Source organism: Furipterus horrens, unplaced genomic scaffold, assembly GCF_987537825.1.
Source record: "Furipterus horrens unplaced genomic scaffold, mFurHor1.1.pri manual_scaffold_6, whole genome shotgun sequence".
Taxonomy (NCBI): Eukaryota; Metazoa; Chordata; class Mammalia; order Chiroptera; family Furipteridae; genus Furipterus; species Furipterus horrens.
Genome location: NW_028327176.1, coordinates 67,011,613 through 67,029,194, shown reverse-complemented (window position 1 = coordinate 67,029,194; position 17,582 = coordinate 67,011,613). Strand labels below are relative to the sequence as shown.

The following is a 17,582-nucleotide window of genomic DNA, read 5'->3' as shown; positions in this document are numbered from 1 at the left end:
CCTCTTCTCTCACACAATCCTGCACCATAGGCTGAAACCAATCACCTCCAGACTTCTCATTAAGTACAATTATAATTTATCACTTTTATCAGATATTGTTACTGACACACCACTCAGAGGCTGACAGGAAGACACAGCATTATGTCCACCAAATGACAGACGGTGAGATAGACAGTTTGTGAGGCTTACAATAAGCCTGCCTAAGGGAAGTATGTAAAACAAGAGCCAGGTTTAAAACAGGAAAACATTTTATTCATTCCCAAAAAACATCAGGAAATGATGAGAACCACAGGAAAACTATCTACTTGATGGGAAAAGGATGCTACTGACTCCATGTTCCTAGTCCTAGAATCCTGAGGCTTTGATGCTTAGAAAAAATTATCTTGTCCTTCAGATACTCGTAGCTACTCAGAAATAAATTACATACATCTGTAGATGAGTTCTGGCCTGCTGGAGCTAGAGCAAGCTAGAGAGGAAGAACATCAATCTACAATACACTGATCAAAGAAGAGCTGGGTGACAGCACAGAGCCGTCCCAGGTGGGCGGGTCCTCTGACGCTCTGGTGTGAACCCGTATAAACTGGGCTGGCTCAGGAAATGAGCCAGTCAGCCTATGTTCAGTTACAGCTTCAGTATTCTTGTCTACATATTCATCCAAAGTCCCCTGGAAGCAAAGCCCTGACCTCTCCTTCAAGCCCCCTGCTGGTTGGTTTCATCATCTCGCCTCTTCCAAATCTGTAAGAAATGAATACAATAGATATTTATGAGTTGACATTCAATCTACAAATATTCATAAAATACCTATTCTACCCTAGGCAACGGACAGCCTTTGGTTCAACTTACACATTTGTTAAGTCCCCTGAAAATAACTCATCTTTCAGAAAATTCCCTTTCATTCGATTTTCACTTTTTCACCCATCCATCCCCCTCTCTTTCTTACTTTCCATTCCAAATTCCCTTTCTAAAAGAGAATTCAGTCAAACCTGTAACTTTAGACACAGTTGCAGGGAGTTAACTTGAGAGTACAAAGGATCTGCCCTCTTTTTCATAAAGCTATAGCTTTTTTGTAGTCTGTCTTCCTTCTTCACCAGGTACTAGGGCAGTTATAAAGAGAAAACAGATACTCTGCTCCACACCAGCTTTCAAACCCAATAGAGAAGACAGTTAAAGTAATATGGTTGGTGCTCCAATACAGACATGTAGAAAGTGCCATGGGGTCACAAAGAGTGGTAACTTTGCCTAGAGAAATGGGGAAAGCTTCAGAGTAGACTCCTAACTGGTTTTCTGATGATTCCAGGCTCTTTCCCCTTGAAATCAGGCCGCACATCTCTGCAAAACTAACCTAGCTATAAACATAGCCTCCTTGCTCACCCATAAATCTTCCACACTCCCCTGCTCTTTTCTTCTTCTCTGAAAATCTCTTGGACTCTCAAGGCCATATAATCTCACTCTTCAGTACATCCCAACAGGCCCCCAGCCTAACCAAGGCTCTAACATAATCCCACGTCCTGCCTTCACACACACTGTTCCTCTCAATGACCCCATCAATTTGGCACTGACCAAGTCCATGGCCAACCCACCTGAATGTAAGCCTCTGACAGCGTGATCATCTGGGGAAGGATGTCAGTTACCTGGAGGTCTTGTAATTCATACCATTTGCCCGTCCCCTGCAAAAAATATGAGGAGCTGGTTAAAGTGCTCCCCAAAACCAAATGGGTGTACAAAGAAGGGACCACAGTTAGAAGTTAGAAGAATCAGAATAGCCATGAGACCATCACCCAGCAAAAGTCTTAAGTAAAAGGGAGCATGACCTCTGCTAGGTATCATTCAATTTAAAGAGCTTTTGAGATGTTGACCTTGGCAAACACAGTTCCTGCCAAAGAGTCCTTTAAGTATAATGTAGTCCAAACACTCTATACCTTTTAAGAAGAATTTAGGTGAACAATAAAGAAAAAAGAAAAAGTCTTCTACTCCTCACCTAATACATCTCTTTGCTGCTCAGAAATGAGATTGGACACCCTCACCTAAGAGGTACAGTGTTAACTATTAGAACCTAAAAATGAACAGTCCCACCCCCCCCAACCCATATAACACAGAAACACTCAAGAAAAAGTATCCTGTCCTGGTATGGGGGCTCAGATGGTTGGAGCATCATCCCATGCACCAAAAGGTTGTGGGTTCAATCCTGGTAAGGACACATACCTAGATTGCAGGTTTGGTCCCAGTTGGGGAGCATACGATTTTTCTCTCTCTCACATCAGTGTTCCTCTCCTTCTCTTTCGCCTTCCCATTCCCTCTCTCTAAAATTAAGTAAAGAGCCCTGACTGGTGTGGCTCAATGGGTTGGGCATTGTCCTGCAAACCAAAAGGTCTCCGGTTCGATTCCCAGTCAGGGCACATGCCTGAACTGCGGGCCAGGTCCCCAACTCTGGGTATATGAGAGGTAACCAAGTAATGTTTCTCTCCTTCTGTTTCTCCCTCCCTTCTCTCTCTAAAAAAAATAAAAATTAAAAATTAAAAAATATTTTTAAATTAAATAATTAAAATATTTTTTAAAATGCAGCTTCTGATTCAGTAGGTTTGGGCGGGAACTGAAGTTCTGCATTTCTAATGATGTTCTCATAATGTCAATGCTGCTAGTCTGAGGATTCCACTGTCAGGAGTAAGGCTCTAGCCTGGCTGCACAATGGAATCTCCTGGGGAACTTTAAAACATCAATGATACCTGGTTCCCACCTCCAGATACTCTAATGCTGTCTCTTAACCCTGACTGACATTTTAGGCCAGATAATTCTTTGCTGTGGTAGCTGCCTGGGCATTGTAAAATATTTTGCAGCATCCCTGGCCTCTACAATAGTTGAAAGCCAACACGCACACTGCCATGGCTGGTGTGGCTCAGTGGATTGAGCGCCAGCCTACACTAAAAGGTCACTGGTTCGATTCCCAGTCAGGGCACATGCCTGGGTTGCAGGCCAGGTCCCCAGTAGAAGGCATGCAAGAGGCAACCAATAAATGTTTCTCTCTCTCTTTTGCCCTCCCTTCCCCTCTCTCTGAAAAATAAAATAAAATCTTTAAAAAAAAAAAAAACAAGAAAACCAACAGGCACAAATTACATGGTTCTAATGTAACTGGCCTGAGGTGGTGCCCAAATATCAGATTTTTAAAACTCCCAGATTAAGTCCAAAGTGCAGTCAAAATTGAGAACCACTACCTTAAACTCACCACTGACAACTTTATTACTTGCAGAATCCCAATGTCAGGATGAAGAAAGGACAAACTGAAAGGAGCTGCCCTCTGAAATGCCAAAGAAACAACACCTGTTTTGCCACTCATCAGTGCCACTCACATGATGAAGCACGTGGATCCGGTAGGAGCCCTCGGAGGGCTTGCCGTCATGTACAATGTTGGCAATCAGGTCATAGGTAGTGTTCTTATGTACCGCTTGAACTTCCTCAGACAAGTACTCTCTCAGATCCACATTTCTGGTGATGATAAAAATAAAGCCAGAAGATCAAAGAATACCAGGGTAGGGAAACTGTCCTAAACAAATGGACCCCAAATCTGTCAGAGCCTATTTGAGGACCCTGGATCTAGGTAGGTTTGCAGACCCAAGGAAGCCCAGATTTGTGGAAATTCACGTAATCTGCCATAAGAACTAGAAAGACTGCCTCTATGGGAAAAGCACATTTTAAAAGCATCTCTAGCAGTCAAAAGTGTAGTGTAGGGCCTAGAGTCATTCAGACTTGAATTAGAATCTGGACTCCCACTTCTGAGCTATTCCTGAGTTAAGGAGGATACATAACTTAAGGCTCTTCTACAATGAGATGGTGAGGATTAAGTGAGACAACAGGTATAACCGCCTCATCCTCTGCCTGACCTGGGAATCAGTTGCAGCTGCGGTGTTCAGGCAACACCAGGTCTCTGGCCTCAGGCTATGAAGACCTGACCACATGACTATGTTGGTTGCCACTGTATATAATCACAGTAACAGTTTCAGTATGGCAAACCAGGCATTCTGGTTTATTTTGTTTGATTTTCTGGGACCTTGCTTCTTTATTTGACTTTCTTTTTAGCCAAGTGGAATAGTTACAATAGGAACCAACCCAAGTTATCTTAAGTGCAAAAGGTGAATTTATTCAAGATTTTTAGACTAGGAAATGCAGCTGGAACCAGGCACTGAAGAAGCAGGATCTAGGAGAGCTACTTGCCCTCTTTCCTGCTTTTGACACCAGCTTTATTCTCCTTCATTTAGCAGCCCAGCTTTCTCTTCTTTATGTGACCCACCTTGGATACCCCACAGCTTCCCAATTTCTCAGTTCTAGTTGGCAAAAGAAACTACTGACTAGGTTCCTTCAGTTGGGACTTAGAAACATCAAATTTATTTTTAATGTCCAAACACTCACTTTTAAATATAAAATAGCATTCTTTCTGTACCTGGAATATCTTTTTGTGTTTTATTTTTTGAACTCTATCCATCAGTTAAATATATATGTACACCAGTTATTGCAAAAATAAAGTGCTATAATAAATGCTTACTAAGACAGTAATTAAGAACTTCCAAATAGTTAAATAAGGAAAGAGATTGACAGTTAATGTGAATATTAAGAGAATATGTTAACTACATAATCTTAGGGAAAATATATCCTTTATAGTCCACAAATATTTATAAGAATTTAAATAATATAAGGTAGAATAAGAGAGATTATGTCATATTTCCACTCTATGTATAACTATTTGATGTGCTACCACTCATAACATCAAACACAATAATATCATCCCTGGAAAAATTCATAAGACATGCTAACATGGGTTACATCTAGTGGTCACTTCTAGGTAGCTATCTTCTTTGAATTTTAGACTGTGAATATATTACCTGTCCAAATATACAAAACCTTTTTAAGGTAAACATTATAAACAAATACACAACTTTCTTCTAATTATATTATGTAGCTTTCTATGCGTTAGTGTTAGCTATTTACTTCTACAGACTAACAGTGCCCCATATAAACTGCAATACATATTCAATGTTAACGATAGTTTACATATGAGTCCTAAGAAATCCATGTGTGCTCCAGAGAGCCAAACTGCTCGCCAGCTGCTAAGAGGTAACTTTCCAGGTTCTCTTCTCCTCTGCTTTAACAACAGCTGCCCAGACTTGTCTGAATAAGTCCTTGAGAAACCTTGAGTATTTATACTCAAGTTTTCATGGCTGAACCAAAACTGTGTAAGTGGCAAAAGGGAATGAAATACGTTACATTATTTTGTTTTAGAAAATAGCCAAAGGAACAAACCATATGCAGCTCCCAATCAGAGCAGTCTAATTTAGAGAACACCTAATTAGCTGGAAATAAAACTTTAAACCTGTGCTCCAAAATCCCTCTCTCCAAATGAGCAGAGAGCACCTAATTGCAAGTCTGATAAATTCTGGTAAAAAGATGTGTTATGAATAAAACAGAGGAGAAGAATTAGGTATGAAAAGGGTCCTTTTCAAGAATGGGGATTTTGCTAATCTAAAACCAAATTACTCTAAAGCAATTTCAGTACATAAAGAAATTACAGTGCAGGTTTCCAGAACTGGTCACACAATTTGACATTCTCCAAAAGGCTGACTAGTCAAGAAGTACAGCTGACCCTCGAACAACGTGGAGGTTAGGTGCACTGATCCCCTGTGCAGTTGAAAATGCATGTATATCTTTTTATTTTTAATTTTTTAAAAATAATGTGTTGTCATTTTTATTTTATTTATCTGTTTTTAGAGAAAGGGGAAAGAAGAGAGGGAGAGAAACATCAATGTGTGGTTTCCTCCCACGTGCCCCCAACTGGGGACCTGGCATGCAACCTAGTCATGTGCCCTGACTGGGAATCGAAAGAGAGACACACTTGGTTCGCAGGCTGACGCTCAATCCACTGAGCCACAGCAGCCAGGGCCACGCATGTGTATCTTTTAACTCCCCAGAACTTACTTATAGTTGTCTCTCAGCATCTGCAGGGAACTAGTCCCAGGACCTCCCACAGAAACCAAAACCCGGTGCTCAAGTCTCTTCCGTAAAATGGCATGAAACAATGCACACATTTGGCCCTCGCATCCTCGGATTCCCAACCGTGGATCAAAAATACTGTTTTCAATCCAAGGTTGTTTGAATCATAGAAGCAAAACCTGAGGATATACTGTAAAGAGCAAACTGTGTATTTATTGAAAAAAATTCACTTGTAAGTGGACCTACGCAGTTCAAACCCATGTTTAAAGGTTAGCTGTAATCTTTTTTCAACTTCTCCATAGTAAGCTTTCTAACGGACAAATCACTTAAGTCACAGTTACCAAAAATGCAAATGCAATGGTGGCAAAATAAACGTAGTCCAGGCCCAACACAAAAGAAACCGATGGAGCAAGGAAATTTCTGTGCTGACTGAGCACCAACTACTAACCATACACAGTTTTCCTTCCTCTGGAGCTGCCCTGGAGTCCAGAGTGCTCCTTCCTACTAGGAACAGACTGGTGACTTTGGCATTCACAATAGTCCAGTTCTGAAATAAAACCCTGATAGGTTGACTTTCAAAGAAATCCCCTCTGTGGTCCCACTCAGGGTAACAGAAAGATGGCCTCCACATACCCAAATTTCATTCGAATTGTCATACAAACAAGTTGCTGCTAGTGAGAGAATAGGAAGAAAAATGTGGGAAAAGAGTAAAAGAACTTCTCTTGTATTTTGAACTACAGAAGTTTTCTACCCCTCCTTCTAACTATTCTCAAATTGTTGGTAATCATGGAACTAGAAGTAATAAAATGTTATACCTGGAAGGACCCGTAACGATCATCTAGTTAAAGCCTCTCATTTTATCCATGAGACAATACATCCAGAATATGCAAATGACCTCCCAAGGTCACACAGCTAGGACAGCCGAGAACTCAGACCTCTTTAATTAATTAATTTTTTATTTTGAAGTATGTTTATTAAAGCTGGAGACAATGAAACAAGGGAGGGCTTAGGATAGAAGTAACAAGAGAGAGTCTAGACAGGGCTACTTTAGCTCACTGGAAGGTCAGAGGAAAGGGGATCTCGGGGACAGGTTCAGGAGGTTAGCCGGGACAAGCTGTCGCTGCCCATTGCTTCCCTTTTTGCAACAGACCTCTTTAATTTTAGATACTACCCTCTTAAACACTAAAGAGAGTTCAGAACTGGAACTATTTCCAATGGAGAAAATTGGCAGTCCTGGTAGTTTGGGCAACTGAGTAAATGCGGGGGATGGAGGTAGAAAGAGAAGAGTATTTGTCCATTACAGCTCCCATACTACTTTGTGAAGGCTTAAAAAAAAACAAAAAAAAACTACTGAACTAAACATCATGTTAGTCCTATCATATATTCATCCAAATCCTTCTCAATAAGAAACTGTTACCTTAGCTAAAGGCCAATACACAAAGACCCACATTTCTTCCTGCCAGCCCCACAACCACGTTTCTCCATGTACGCAGAGATACCTTCTTCAGCAAGTGAAAAACCATGTCTCTTGAGAACTAAAAGCCAACTGCCTACCTGAAAAGGGCTTTCCAGGAGCTTTCTGAATTAGAAGGTGGGAAAGTAAAGCACCTGGTACAACACCTCCCAATTTTGTAATAAAATACTCATAAATGTTCATAAAGAGACAACAGCATGGTTCATTAAAAATAAGATCATACATCAAAATTTGCAACTTCCTCATCAACAGGGAGAAATTGAATACACCCACTTTACCCTCTGGAGAAAAAATAAGATAAAAGGACCCCAAAATGAAAAACTAATCTGGAGCTGCCCTCACTGTCCATACCTAACTACAATGTGCAAGAAGATGTGATGACTTGAAAATATATGACCTTGAACTGCTCAGGATTATTTTCAAAGCTAGGTAGAATCCTACCTGTCCTATCCTACTTTTATCAACTGTTTTTCTCTACAATGAAAGACTACAATTCTCAGCAAGCAACAGGAAAGAAGGGAAAAGGGGAATAGTTTCCATGTAAACATCTATCCTTGAGGCCCTTGAAATATTTATAGACTTCAAATAAAAATTCTTAACTTATATAGTGTGCATAGGCTGCATTCCTTGCAATCCCCACCTAAACAGTCCAAAATCAATAGTGATACAAAAACATGAAAAGAAATTCAGGCTCACCGCCCCTAAAAGAAAGTGAAGCAGGTTAATACTCACGTAATAGGGAAATTGACAATAGTTGGATTCTTTTCCACAAAGAAATTGTTCTTAGTGAATCTCTTAATACAAAAAATTAAATATGGAGGCAGTTTGGTAAGCTGGAAGCGCTTCAGAAAGTTCTCCTTGTAAGTCTTATATTCCTAGAGATAGAAAGAAAATTATCAAATTAGTGCTCGAGTACCAGAGCAGGGGCATGAGTTTTGTTTTGGTTTGAATTTTTTGTATAATTTTGCCTTTCACTTAGAATTCACAAGACACCTGACCCCAGAAGCCATGTACAAGGCTTAGAAGAGAACTTTGGCTAAAGCTAACTAAATTACCCCAACTGTGGGCTATGTTTCAGCCAGCACATGATCATGCTGCTGAACTCTAACCACAATAATGTAGGTGTCCATTTCTACAAGGAAAACAAAAATGTCAAGAGAAAAAGAGAACTTGTAAAAAGCAGCAGAATTAAAACCATGGAAGCCTCTCTTAATTCAAAATAAGGGAGAACCTCCTGACCATTAGATGCATGCACCCATGGAACAGATATTTTTGAAGCAACGCGGACCCTCGCCCTCATCACTGAGGGTATTCCAACACTGCCCACACTCCTTCCTCCTCAAAGGTCACAAGACTGGTGGGTCAAGTGCAATCCATCAGGCAGCATTTACTGAGGATTCACTCAGCATGTTCGAAGAAATAGAGTGCTGAAGGACAATCTACCCAGCTCAAGATAGTGCACATAAATTTATTTTTCCATTAACACAATACAATTTAGTACAGTAAAAACTAAAAGACAGGAGTAAAAACTAATCATAACCAGAGAAGAAAAATCAATGAGAACATCACTCTCTGGAGTGGGTGAGTCTGGAGGTAACAACAGATTCCTTCCCAGACCCCAAGTTTCCCAGAAAAATATTTTAATTTAAAATTAGGATTTAAAAAAATTTAGAATACACATACTCCAAAACCACCTGAAATGATGACCTTCTAAAATAGCAAATAAGCCCTGGCTAGTGTAGCTCAGTGGGTTGGTGTCATCCTGCAGGCTGAAAGGTCACCAGTTCAACTTCTGGTAAGGGCACATGCCTGGGTTGCAGGCCAGGTCCCCGTTTAGGTGCGTGCAAGAGGCAACTGATTGATGTTTCTCTCTCTCTTTCTCCCTCCCTTCCCTGCTCTCTAAAAATAAATAAATAACCAATTGATGTTTCTCTTGCACATTGATGTTTCTCTCCCACTTTTGGTCCATAGGCTGGCACTCAAATCCACTGAGTCACACCACCCAAGGCTTTAGTAGCTTTTTAAATAAATGTCTGATTCACTATGTTTATTAAATTCACTATATTTATTAAATGTTTAGCTTTACCTGTAAGGGTTTTTTTTTCCTCTTTCTCATATTTTCTGGTTAGGGCCTTTCTTTTTCTGCTTAAAGGAGATCCTTTAACATTTCTTGTAAAGCTGTGTTAATGGTGATGAATTCCTTTAGTTTTTGTTTGTCTGGGAAACTCTTTTTCAATTCTAAATTATAAACTTGCTGGATAAATTGTCTAGGTGGTGGGTTCCTTTCCTTTTAGGGCTTTAAAAATAAAATAAAATATCAACTAAGAGTTTTAGAGAAAGCGAAAGGGAGGGAGAAAGAGAAGGAAAGAAACATCAATGTGTAGCTGCTTCTCGCGCGCCCTGAACTGGAGACCCGACCTGCAACCCAGGCATGTGCCCTGACTGGGAATTGAACTGTCAACCTTTTGTTTCATAGGCTGATGCTCAATCCACTGAGCCACACTGGCCAGGGCTTTTTTCTTTTAAACTTTTATTTATTGATTTAAAGAGAGAAAGGGGAAGAGAAAGAAAGATTGGTTTTTTGTCCCACATATTTATGCATTCATTGGTTGATTCCTTTTTTAATTTTATTTTGGGAAAAAAATCTCAATAGATGTATACTGCATCAAATGGAGAATACTTTGAAGGTGAATGAAGTTTAAACACGTGAGAATAAATTTTTTATAAATAAATTCTGGGGTTTGGGGGGGTTTCCCCTCGTATTTATAAGCCATTTAAATATCCTCTTTTGTGAAGTGCTTAAGTCTTTTGGTCATTTTTCTATTGCAGCTTTTATATTTTTAATTTGTAAGAATTCTCACTATATTTTAATTGCAATATATTGTTGGATGCCTTTATTGCACATATCTTCTTACTCTGTGGCTTGCCTTTTCACTTTCTTTTCTTTAATTTAATCTTTATTGTATTCTTTTTCCATTAACATTTAGTCCCTATATGTCCCCTTCTGCCCTCATTGGTTGATTCTTGTATATGCCCTGACCGGAATTGAACCTACAAACTTGGAGTAGCGGGACAACACTCTTACCAACTAAGCTACCTGGCCAGGGCTAAAGAAAATATTTTTTCTCTCGAATGTTACTAAAAGAAAACCTAATTTAGTAAGAAATGAGAGTCTGTGGTAATTGAGCCAAGACCTGTCCCTTCCTCTCCCTCCTAACTCAGTGAAATGTAAACTCCTCTCCACACTGGTACAACAAACAACATAGGACTCCCTCCCCTGGTTTCCAGATTATCTTCCCAGGAGAGACAGGATGTCAGCATTTCTCATTCTGCCTCCAGCTACTGTTGCTGAAGCTAAGTTCCAATGTGTGCCCAAAATACATGAAGCAATGGGAGGTCCAAAGTGGCAGCTGTGTAGGAGTATGCGAAATAAGTCCCCTCCCATGAGCAAACTCAAATATACATGTATAGGGGGAACAATTACTCCTGCAAGTGTAGGCGAAAGTCACAAGCCCTCTGCCGGGGGGGCCTGCAAGCGGGCCCCCCCGCCCAGGTGTCCTGTGACCTCAGCTTGCCAGAACTTGCAAACGAGTCTTGCCGGCGGGAGCAGCTGCACGCGGCTCCTGGTGGCTGGGTCACGGAATCCAGGGAACAAAGAGGGCTGAAGACCTAAGCCTGCTTCCCAGAGTGGTAACATCGAATGGTGCGGACTCTTGGACCCTTACTCGCACACGATTCTTGGGGGCCGATTTACAAGTCTCTAAGAACAAAGAAGCTTGAAAATTAGTGTTTCCTCTCTCCTAGCAACTATATCGGATGTGGAACAGACCCTTGGACCTTTTTAATTTACCACTTTGCTCTGTAGCTCTATAGGCTAATGTTTATTCCTCTTAGTGGAATCATGTAAGCCTTTTAGTTCTGTAGTTCTATAGGTTAATGTTTATTCCTTTTAGTGGAAAGAATGTTTGTTACCATGTAAGCCTTTTTAGTTTCTATTTAGTTTTACTTAAAAAATTTTTTTTTCTGCAACCCAATAAAAGAAACGGAGGGCTGTGAACAATTGCTGATGGCCTGAGCGAGCCACAGCCCTCCATGCGTAGCTGGCCACTCATCCTGCTTGCTGGAATTATCTCTGCGTCTCTTTCCATAAATATTCACGCAATATGCAAGACAACTAAGAACTAAATGAACAGCTTCCAAATAATAAAATAGGGAAAGAGAAGAGACCTAAGAGAAGAGGCTGGGAAGCCTAAGGAGTCCTTCAGGAGCTGCAGAAACTCTCCAGGCTGGAGAAGCTGGTGAGCGCCATTGTTTTCTTCCCCCTATTCTTGGATAGGGTGGGTAAAAGCTCTCTTCAAATGCTTTGGCCTATCTGCAAGATCATGCAGAGTATTCCCAACTACATTGCTGAGATCCTTGTGCCTCCAAAGGGAGCTAGCAGGAACAGGGTGTCACCATATGCACCTGGCAGCTTCCTGCCAGGAGCTGCTCCAGCCCACCAGGCTGGTGCCCCAGGCACTATAAGCACCTGCCCCACTCTAATTGGCTTTCCAAAACTACCCAGCACAAAAAACCTACATAGAGGTCACTTCTTCACAAGATCACTTTCTGTGCAGCAAATAAGAGAATGTATACAGAAGGCCGGTAGTTGCGGGAGCTCTCTGAGTACTGAAATTTCTCCAGGGTGGGAGGTGCAGGCGAATGTATTGTTTACATTCCCCTCCACCTCAACAAGGCAGGCAGTTCTATCCAGGTGCTCTGGCCTACCTACAAGGTCACCACAGTGCATTTTGGACTCAATGCCTGAGCTCATTTCAACCCTGAACAAAGGAAGCAAGCAGGATCAACATAGCATTACTACACACACCTGGCATTCCCAACCAGAGCTGCTCCAACTTGGTAGGCCAGTGCCCCAGACACTTTAGGCACCCATTTGGCTCCTACTGACCTGCCAAAAATACTCATCATACATAGCCTACAGAGACCACTTCTACATAAGGCCACTTTTTCAAGACTGGGAAAGATAGCTATTTTGTTTAAGTCATATAAACAAATATACAAAGTGAAAGAAAATGAAAATAAGAATATCTCTCAAATGAAAGAATAAAAAGCTCCAGAAAAAAACCCTAAGAAAATGGAAATAAGTGATTTGCCTGATAAAGAATTCAAGGAAATGGTCATAAGGATGCTCACCAAAGTTGCAAGTAGAATAGATGAATTTAGGGAGAACTTCAACAAAGAGAGTATAATAAAGAAACAAGCAGACCTGAATACAATAACTGCAGTGAAAGAAAAACATATTAGAAGGAATCAACAGCAGATTAGCTAATAAAGAAGGGTGTATCAGCAACCTGGAAGACAGATTAATGGAAATCAATGAAACAGAACAGCAAAAAATTTTTAAAATTTTTTAAAAATGAGGCTAAGTTAAGGTGTCTAGGATAACATCAAGCACTCAAACATTAGCATTATAGGAATCCTAGCAGAGAAGAAAGAAAGAAAAGGAACTTCAGAAATAATGGCTGAAAACTTTCCTAATCTTGGAAAGGAAACAGGCATCCACGTCCAGGAAGCACAGAAAGTTCCAAGTAGGATGGATCTAAGGAGACCCACACCAAAGCATATCATATTTAAAATGGCAAATGTTAAAGATAAAAGACAGTCTTGATGGAAGCAAGGGGAAAACAACAAATTATATACAAGGAAACCCCATAAGGCTAACAGCTAATTTCTCAGCAGCAACTTTACAGACAGAAAGAAGTGGCAGGACACTTTTAAAGTCCAAAAGGAAAGGAACTCACAACCTAGACAATTATAGCAAGAAATACAACTAGACTACAAAACAGGTATCACCCAGAATTGTCAGAAAATCAAGCCACATTCATCTGGACAGGTAGGACAGGCAGAGATACGAAGAAGTACAGAGATGTAGGGAGGCACAGAGAGTTGGAGAGGTGCAGAGACAGGAATGGGCAGTCCCACATCCATGTGCAGTGGATAAAAATCAGGATGGATACCTCGTGAGTGAGGGAGTCCAGCCCCAGATCACCCAGCCCAGAGTTCCAGCACCAGGATAAGTCCCCATAACTTCCGGCTGTAAAAACCAACGGGGACTGGGACAGCAGAAGAAACTGCAGGATTCTCAAGAGACCCTTCTTAAAGGGTCCGCAATGGACTTAGGACTCACACAGACCCACCCCCTCTGGGATTCAGCTCCAGGGCGGCAGCTGGAAGGGCACCAGTGACATATGGGGAGAAAGTGAAGTGATTGGCAACAGGGCAAGTGCCAGGAGACAGCTTCTACCTATGCCAAAACTACAGAGGCCAGGCAATGAATTTGTTCCCTCCCTGAGCCCTCTGCTACACAGAACAACAGAGCAGTGACATGGGTTGTCCTGCCCTGGCAATTACCTAAGGCTCAACCCATCCAACTAATCGGTGCGCTTTTCTACACTAGGCCACATTACTAAGATAGGGAGTCAAAGCAGCTCTACCTAACACACAGAAACAAACACAGGGAGGCTGTCAAAATGAGGAGACAAAGAAATATGGGCCAAATGAAAGAACAGAACAAGACTCCAAAAAAGAACTAAATAACTAAATGAAATGCAGATAAGCGAACTATCTGATGCACAGTTCAAAACACAGGTTATCAATATACTCCAGGCAACATAAGAGACCCAGCAGAAATGAAGGTTGCATTAAATGAAATAAAGAAAAATTTACAGGGAACCAACAGTGTAGGGAATGAAGCCAAGAATCAAATCAATGATTCTGAACACAAGGAAGGAAGGAACATTCAATCAGAACAGCAGGAAGAAAAAAGAATTCAAAAAACAAGGAGAGGCTTAGGAACCTCTGAGACACTTTAAATGTACCAACATTCAAATCATAACGGTGTTGGAAGGAGAGAGGAAGACCAAGAAATTGAAAATTTATTTGAAAAAATAACGAAAGAAAACTTCCCCAATTTGGCAAAGGAAATAGACATACAAGTTCAGGAAGCACAGAGAGTCCCAAACAAGCTGGACTCAAGCAGGACCACACCAAGACACATCATAATTAAAAAGCCAAAGGTTAAAGATAAAGAATCTTAAAAGCAGCAAGAGAAAAGCAGAGAGTTACCTACGAAGGAGTTCCCACAAGGCTGTCAGCTGATTTCTCAAAAGAAACTGCAGGCAAGAAGGGACTGGCAAGAAGTATGGAAAGTGATGAAAAACAAGGACCTACAACCTAGATTACTCTATTCAGCAAAGCTACCATTTAGATTTGAAGGGCATATAGTGATTCCCAGAAAAAGTAAAACTGAATGAGTACATCATCACCAAGCCATTATTATATGAAATGCTAAAGGAAATTATATAAGAAGACCAAAATGATGAACATTAAAATGGCAATAAGTTCACAACTATCAATACCTGAATCCATATAACAAACTAAGCACACAAGCAGAACAGGAATAGATTCATAGATATGGATATCATTTGGAGGGTTATCAGTTGGGAGGAAGAAAGGGTAGAATGGGGGTAAAGATGTAGGGATTAAGAAGCACAAATTGGTAGGTACAAAATAGACAGAGGGATGTTAAGAGCAGTATAGAAAATGAAATAGCCAAATAAGTTATGCATAGCCCAGGGATATGAACTAAGGGTGGGGTGGATTGCTGGAGGAAATGGGGGTACTGGGTGGAGGGGGGCAAAGGGGGACAAATTGGCACAACTGTAATAACAAAATCAATAAAATATATTTTTTTAAAAACAGTAGCATGGAAAGTAAAAATGTAGTCCTTACAGAATATATTCAAACTAAAAATGCCTATCTGCTTAAAATAGACTGCTGTAGATACAGAATGATATACATAAACCTCATGCTAACCACAAACCTAAAACCTACAAAAGATATACAAAGAAGAAAGAAGAAGGAACCCAAACAAAACACTAAAGAAAACCATAAAACCATAGGAGATCAACAGAAGAAAGAAACAGGGTAACTATAAAAACAACCAAAAACAATTAACAAAATGGCAGTAAGTACAAACTTATCATTAATTACTTTAAATATAAATGGATTAAATATCCCAACAAAAAGACACACGGTGTCCAAATGGATTATAAAACATGACCCAACTATATGCTGCTTACAAGAGACTCCCTTAAAAAAAAAAAAAAAAAAAACCATAAGAGCTTGAAAGTAGCGGGGTAGAAAAAGATATTCCATGCAAAGAGAAATGAAAATAAAGCTGAAGTAGCAATAATATCAGATAATAAACTTGTGAAAGAGACAAAAAAACATTTCATCATTATAAAGGGGTTAATCCAATAAAAGGATATAACAATTGTAAATACACGTATGTTGTTAAAGTTACGTAGGTTTAAGAGTGTAGAATAAATGTAAGGTTCCTAACTTCGCAGGGGGGTGGGGGGACCTAGAACGTAATACCCGTGATAAGTAAGGGAATACTGTATCTACACACTCAACATAGAAGCACCTATATATATAAAGCAATTATTAATGGACATAGAGAAATCCACAGTAATACAATAATAATGAGAGATTTCAATAGTCTATTCACATCAATAAACAGATCATCCAGACAGAAAATTATTAAGGAAATAATGGCCTTAAATGTAACATTAGACCAAATCAACCTGACATTTATAGAAACTTTCATCCAAAGACTGCACAATACATTTTTTTTTCAAGTTCACATGAAACATTTTCCAAGACTGAACACATTAGGCCACAAAACAAGCCTTAATAAATTCAAGAAGACTGAAATCAAAATCATATCAAGCATCTTTTCTGACACAATATCATGAAATGAGAAATCAACTGCAGGAAAATAACTGGAAAAAACACCAATACAATGGAGACTAAATAAGGTGCTACTAAACAACCAATGTCTGAAAGAGGAAATCAGAAACTGTTTTGAAACAAATAAAAATTAAAACATAACTTTTCAAAATGTATGGGATGTAGCAAAAGCAGTTCTGAGGAGGAAGGTCATAGCTATACAGGCCTATCTCATGACACAAGAAAAATCACAAATAAACAATCTAACTCTACACTTAAAGGAAGTAGAAAAAGAATAAACAACACCCCCCCCCAAAAAAAGATCAGAGCAAAAATAAATAAAATAGAAATTTGAAAACCAATTGAAAAGATCAATATTAACTTTAAGAGCTGGTCTTTGAAAAAATAAACAAAACTGACAAACCTTTAGCCATCAAGAAATCAAAGAGAACCCAAATAAATAAAATCATAAATGAAAGAGAAGTTACAACCAACACCACAGAAACAGAATCACTAAAGAAAACTACAATTATACACCAACAAACATAATAATCTAGAAAACTGGATAATTTTCTTGCCCTGGCTGGTGTGGTTCAGTGGATTGAATGCAAGCCTGCAAACCAAAAGGTCGCCAGTTTGATTCCCAGTTAGGGCACATGCCTGGGTTGTGGGCCAGGTCCCCCGTGTGCGAGAAGCAACTGATCAATGTAATCGCTTTCTTTCTCCTTCCCTTCCGCTCTCTCTGAAAGTAAATAAAATCTTAAATTTAAAAAAAAGAAAAATGGGTAATTTTTTTAGAAGTATGTTTAACCTTTCAAGACTAAACCAGAGAAGAAATACAAAATCCAAACTGATTGATTACTAACAATGAAATGGAAGCAAAAAACTCCCAACAAATAGAAAAGTCCAGGACCAGATGGCTCCACAGGTGATTTCTATCAAACATTCAAAGAATTAATACTTATCCTTTCTAAGCTATTTCAAAAAATTAAAGATGAAGAAACGCTGCCACATTCATACTACAAAGCCAGCATTACCCTGATACCAAAACCAAACATTACAAAAAATGAAAATTACAGGCGAATATCCTTGATGAATATAAATGCAAAAATTCTGAACAAAGTATCAGCAAGTCAGATTCAACAATACACTAAAAGATTTATATACCATGACCAAATGGGATTCATTCCAAAGATGCAAAGATGATTCAACATCAGTAAATCAATCAACATGATACATCACATTAACAAAATAAGACAAAACCCATAAGATTATCTCAATAGATGCAGATAAGCATTTGACAAAATTCAACATCCTTTCATGATAAAAACTCTCAAGA

The 17,582-nt window shown here is 39.6% G+C and overlaps 1 protein-coding gene across 3 annotated transcripts in view; it reads right to left on the bottom strand.

Moving 5' to 3' along the window:
- Positions 1 to 230: 230 nt before the first annotated feature.
- The window catches only part of USP39 (ubiquitin specific peptidase 39), a 48,652-nt gene continuing 31,300 nt past the window's right edge, over positions 231 to 17,582 (bottom strand). For 2 of the 3 annotated variants that reach the window (XM_090281648.1, XM_090281650.1), the window contains 4 exons: positions 8,183 to 8,325; positions 3,345 to 3,480; positions 1,581 to 1,667; positions 231 to 735 (listed from right to left, as the gene is read on the bottom strand). In XM_090281648.1, the coding sequence (XP_090137774.1) occupies positions 691 to 735; positions 1,581 to 1,667; positions 3,345 to 3,480; positions 8,183 to 8,325 (411 nt within the window). In that variant the 3' untranslated portion in view covers positions 231 to 690. The remainder of the gene's footprint in view (positions 736 to 1,580; positions 1,668 to 3,344; positions 3,481 to 8,182; positions 8,326 to 17,582) is intronic. The other variant, XM_090281651.1, reaches the window with a different exon arrangement.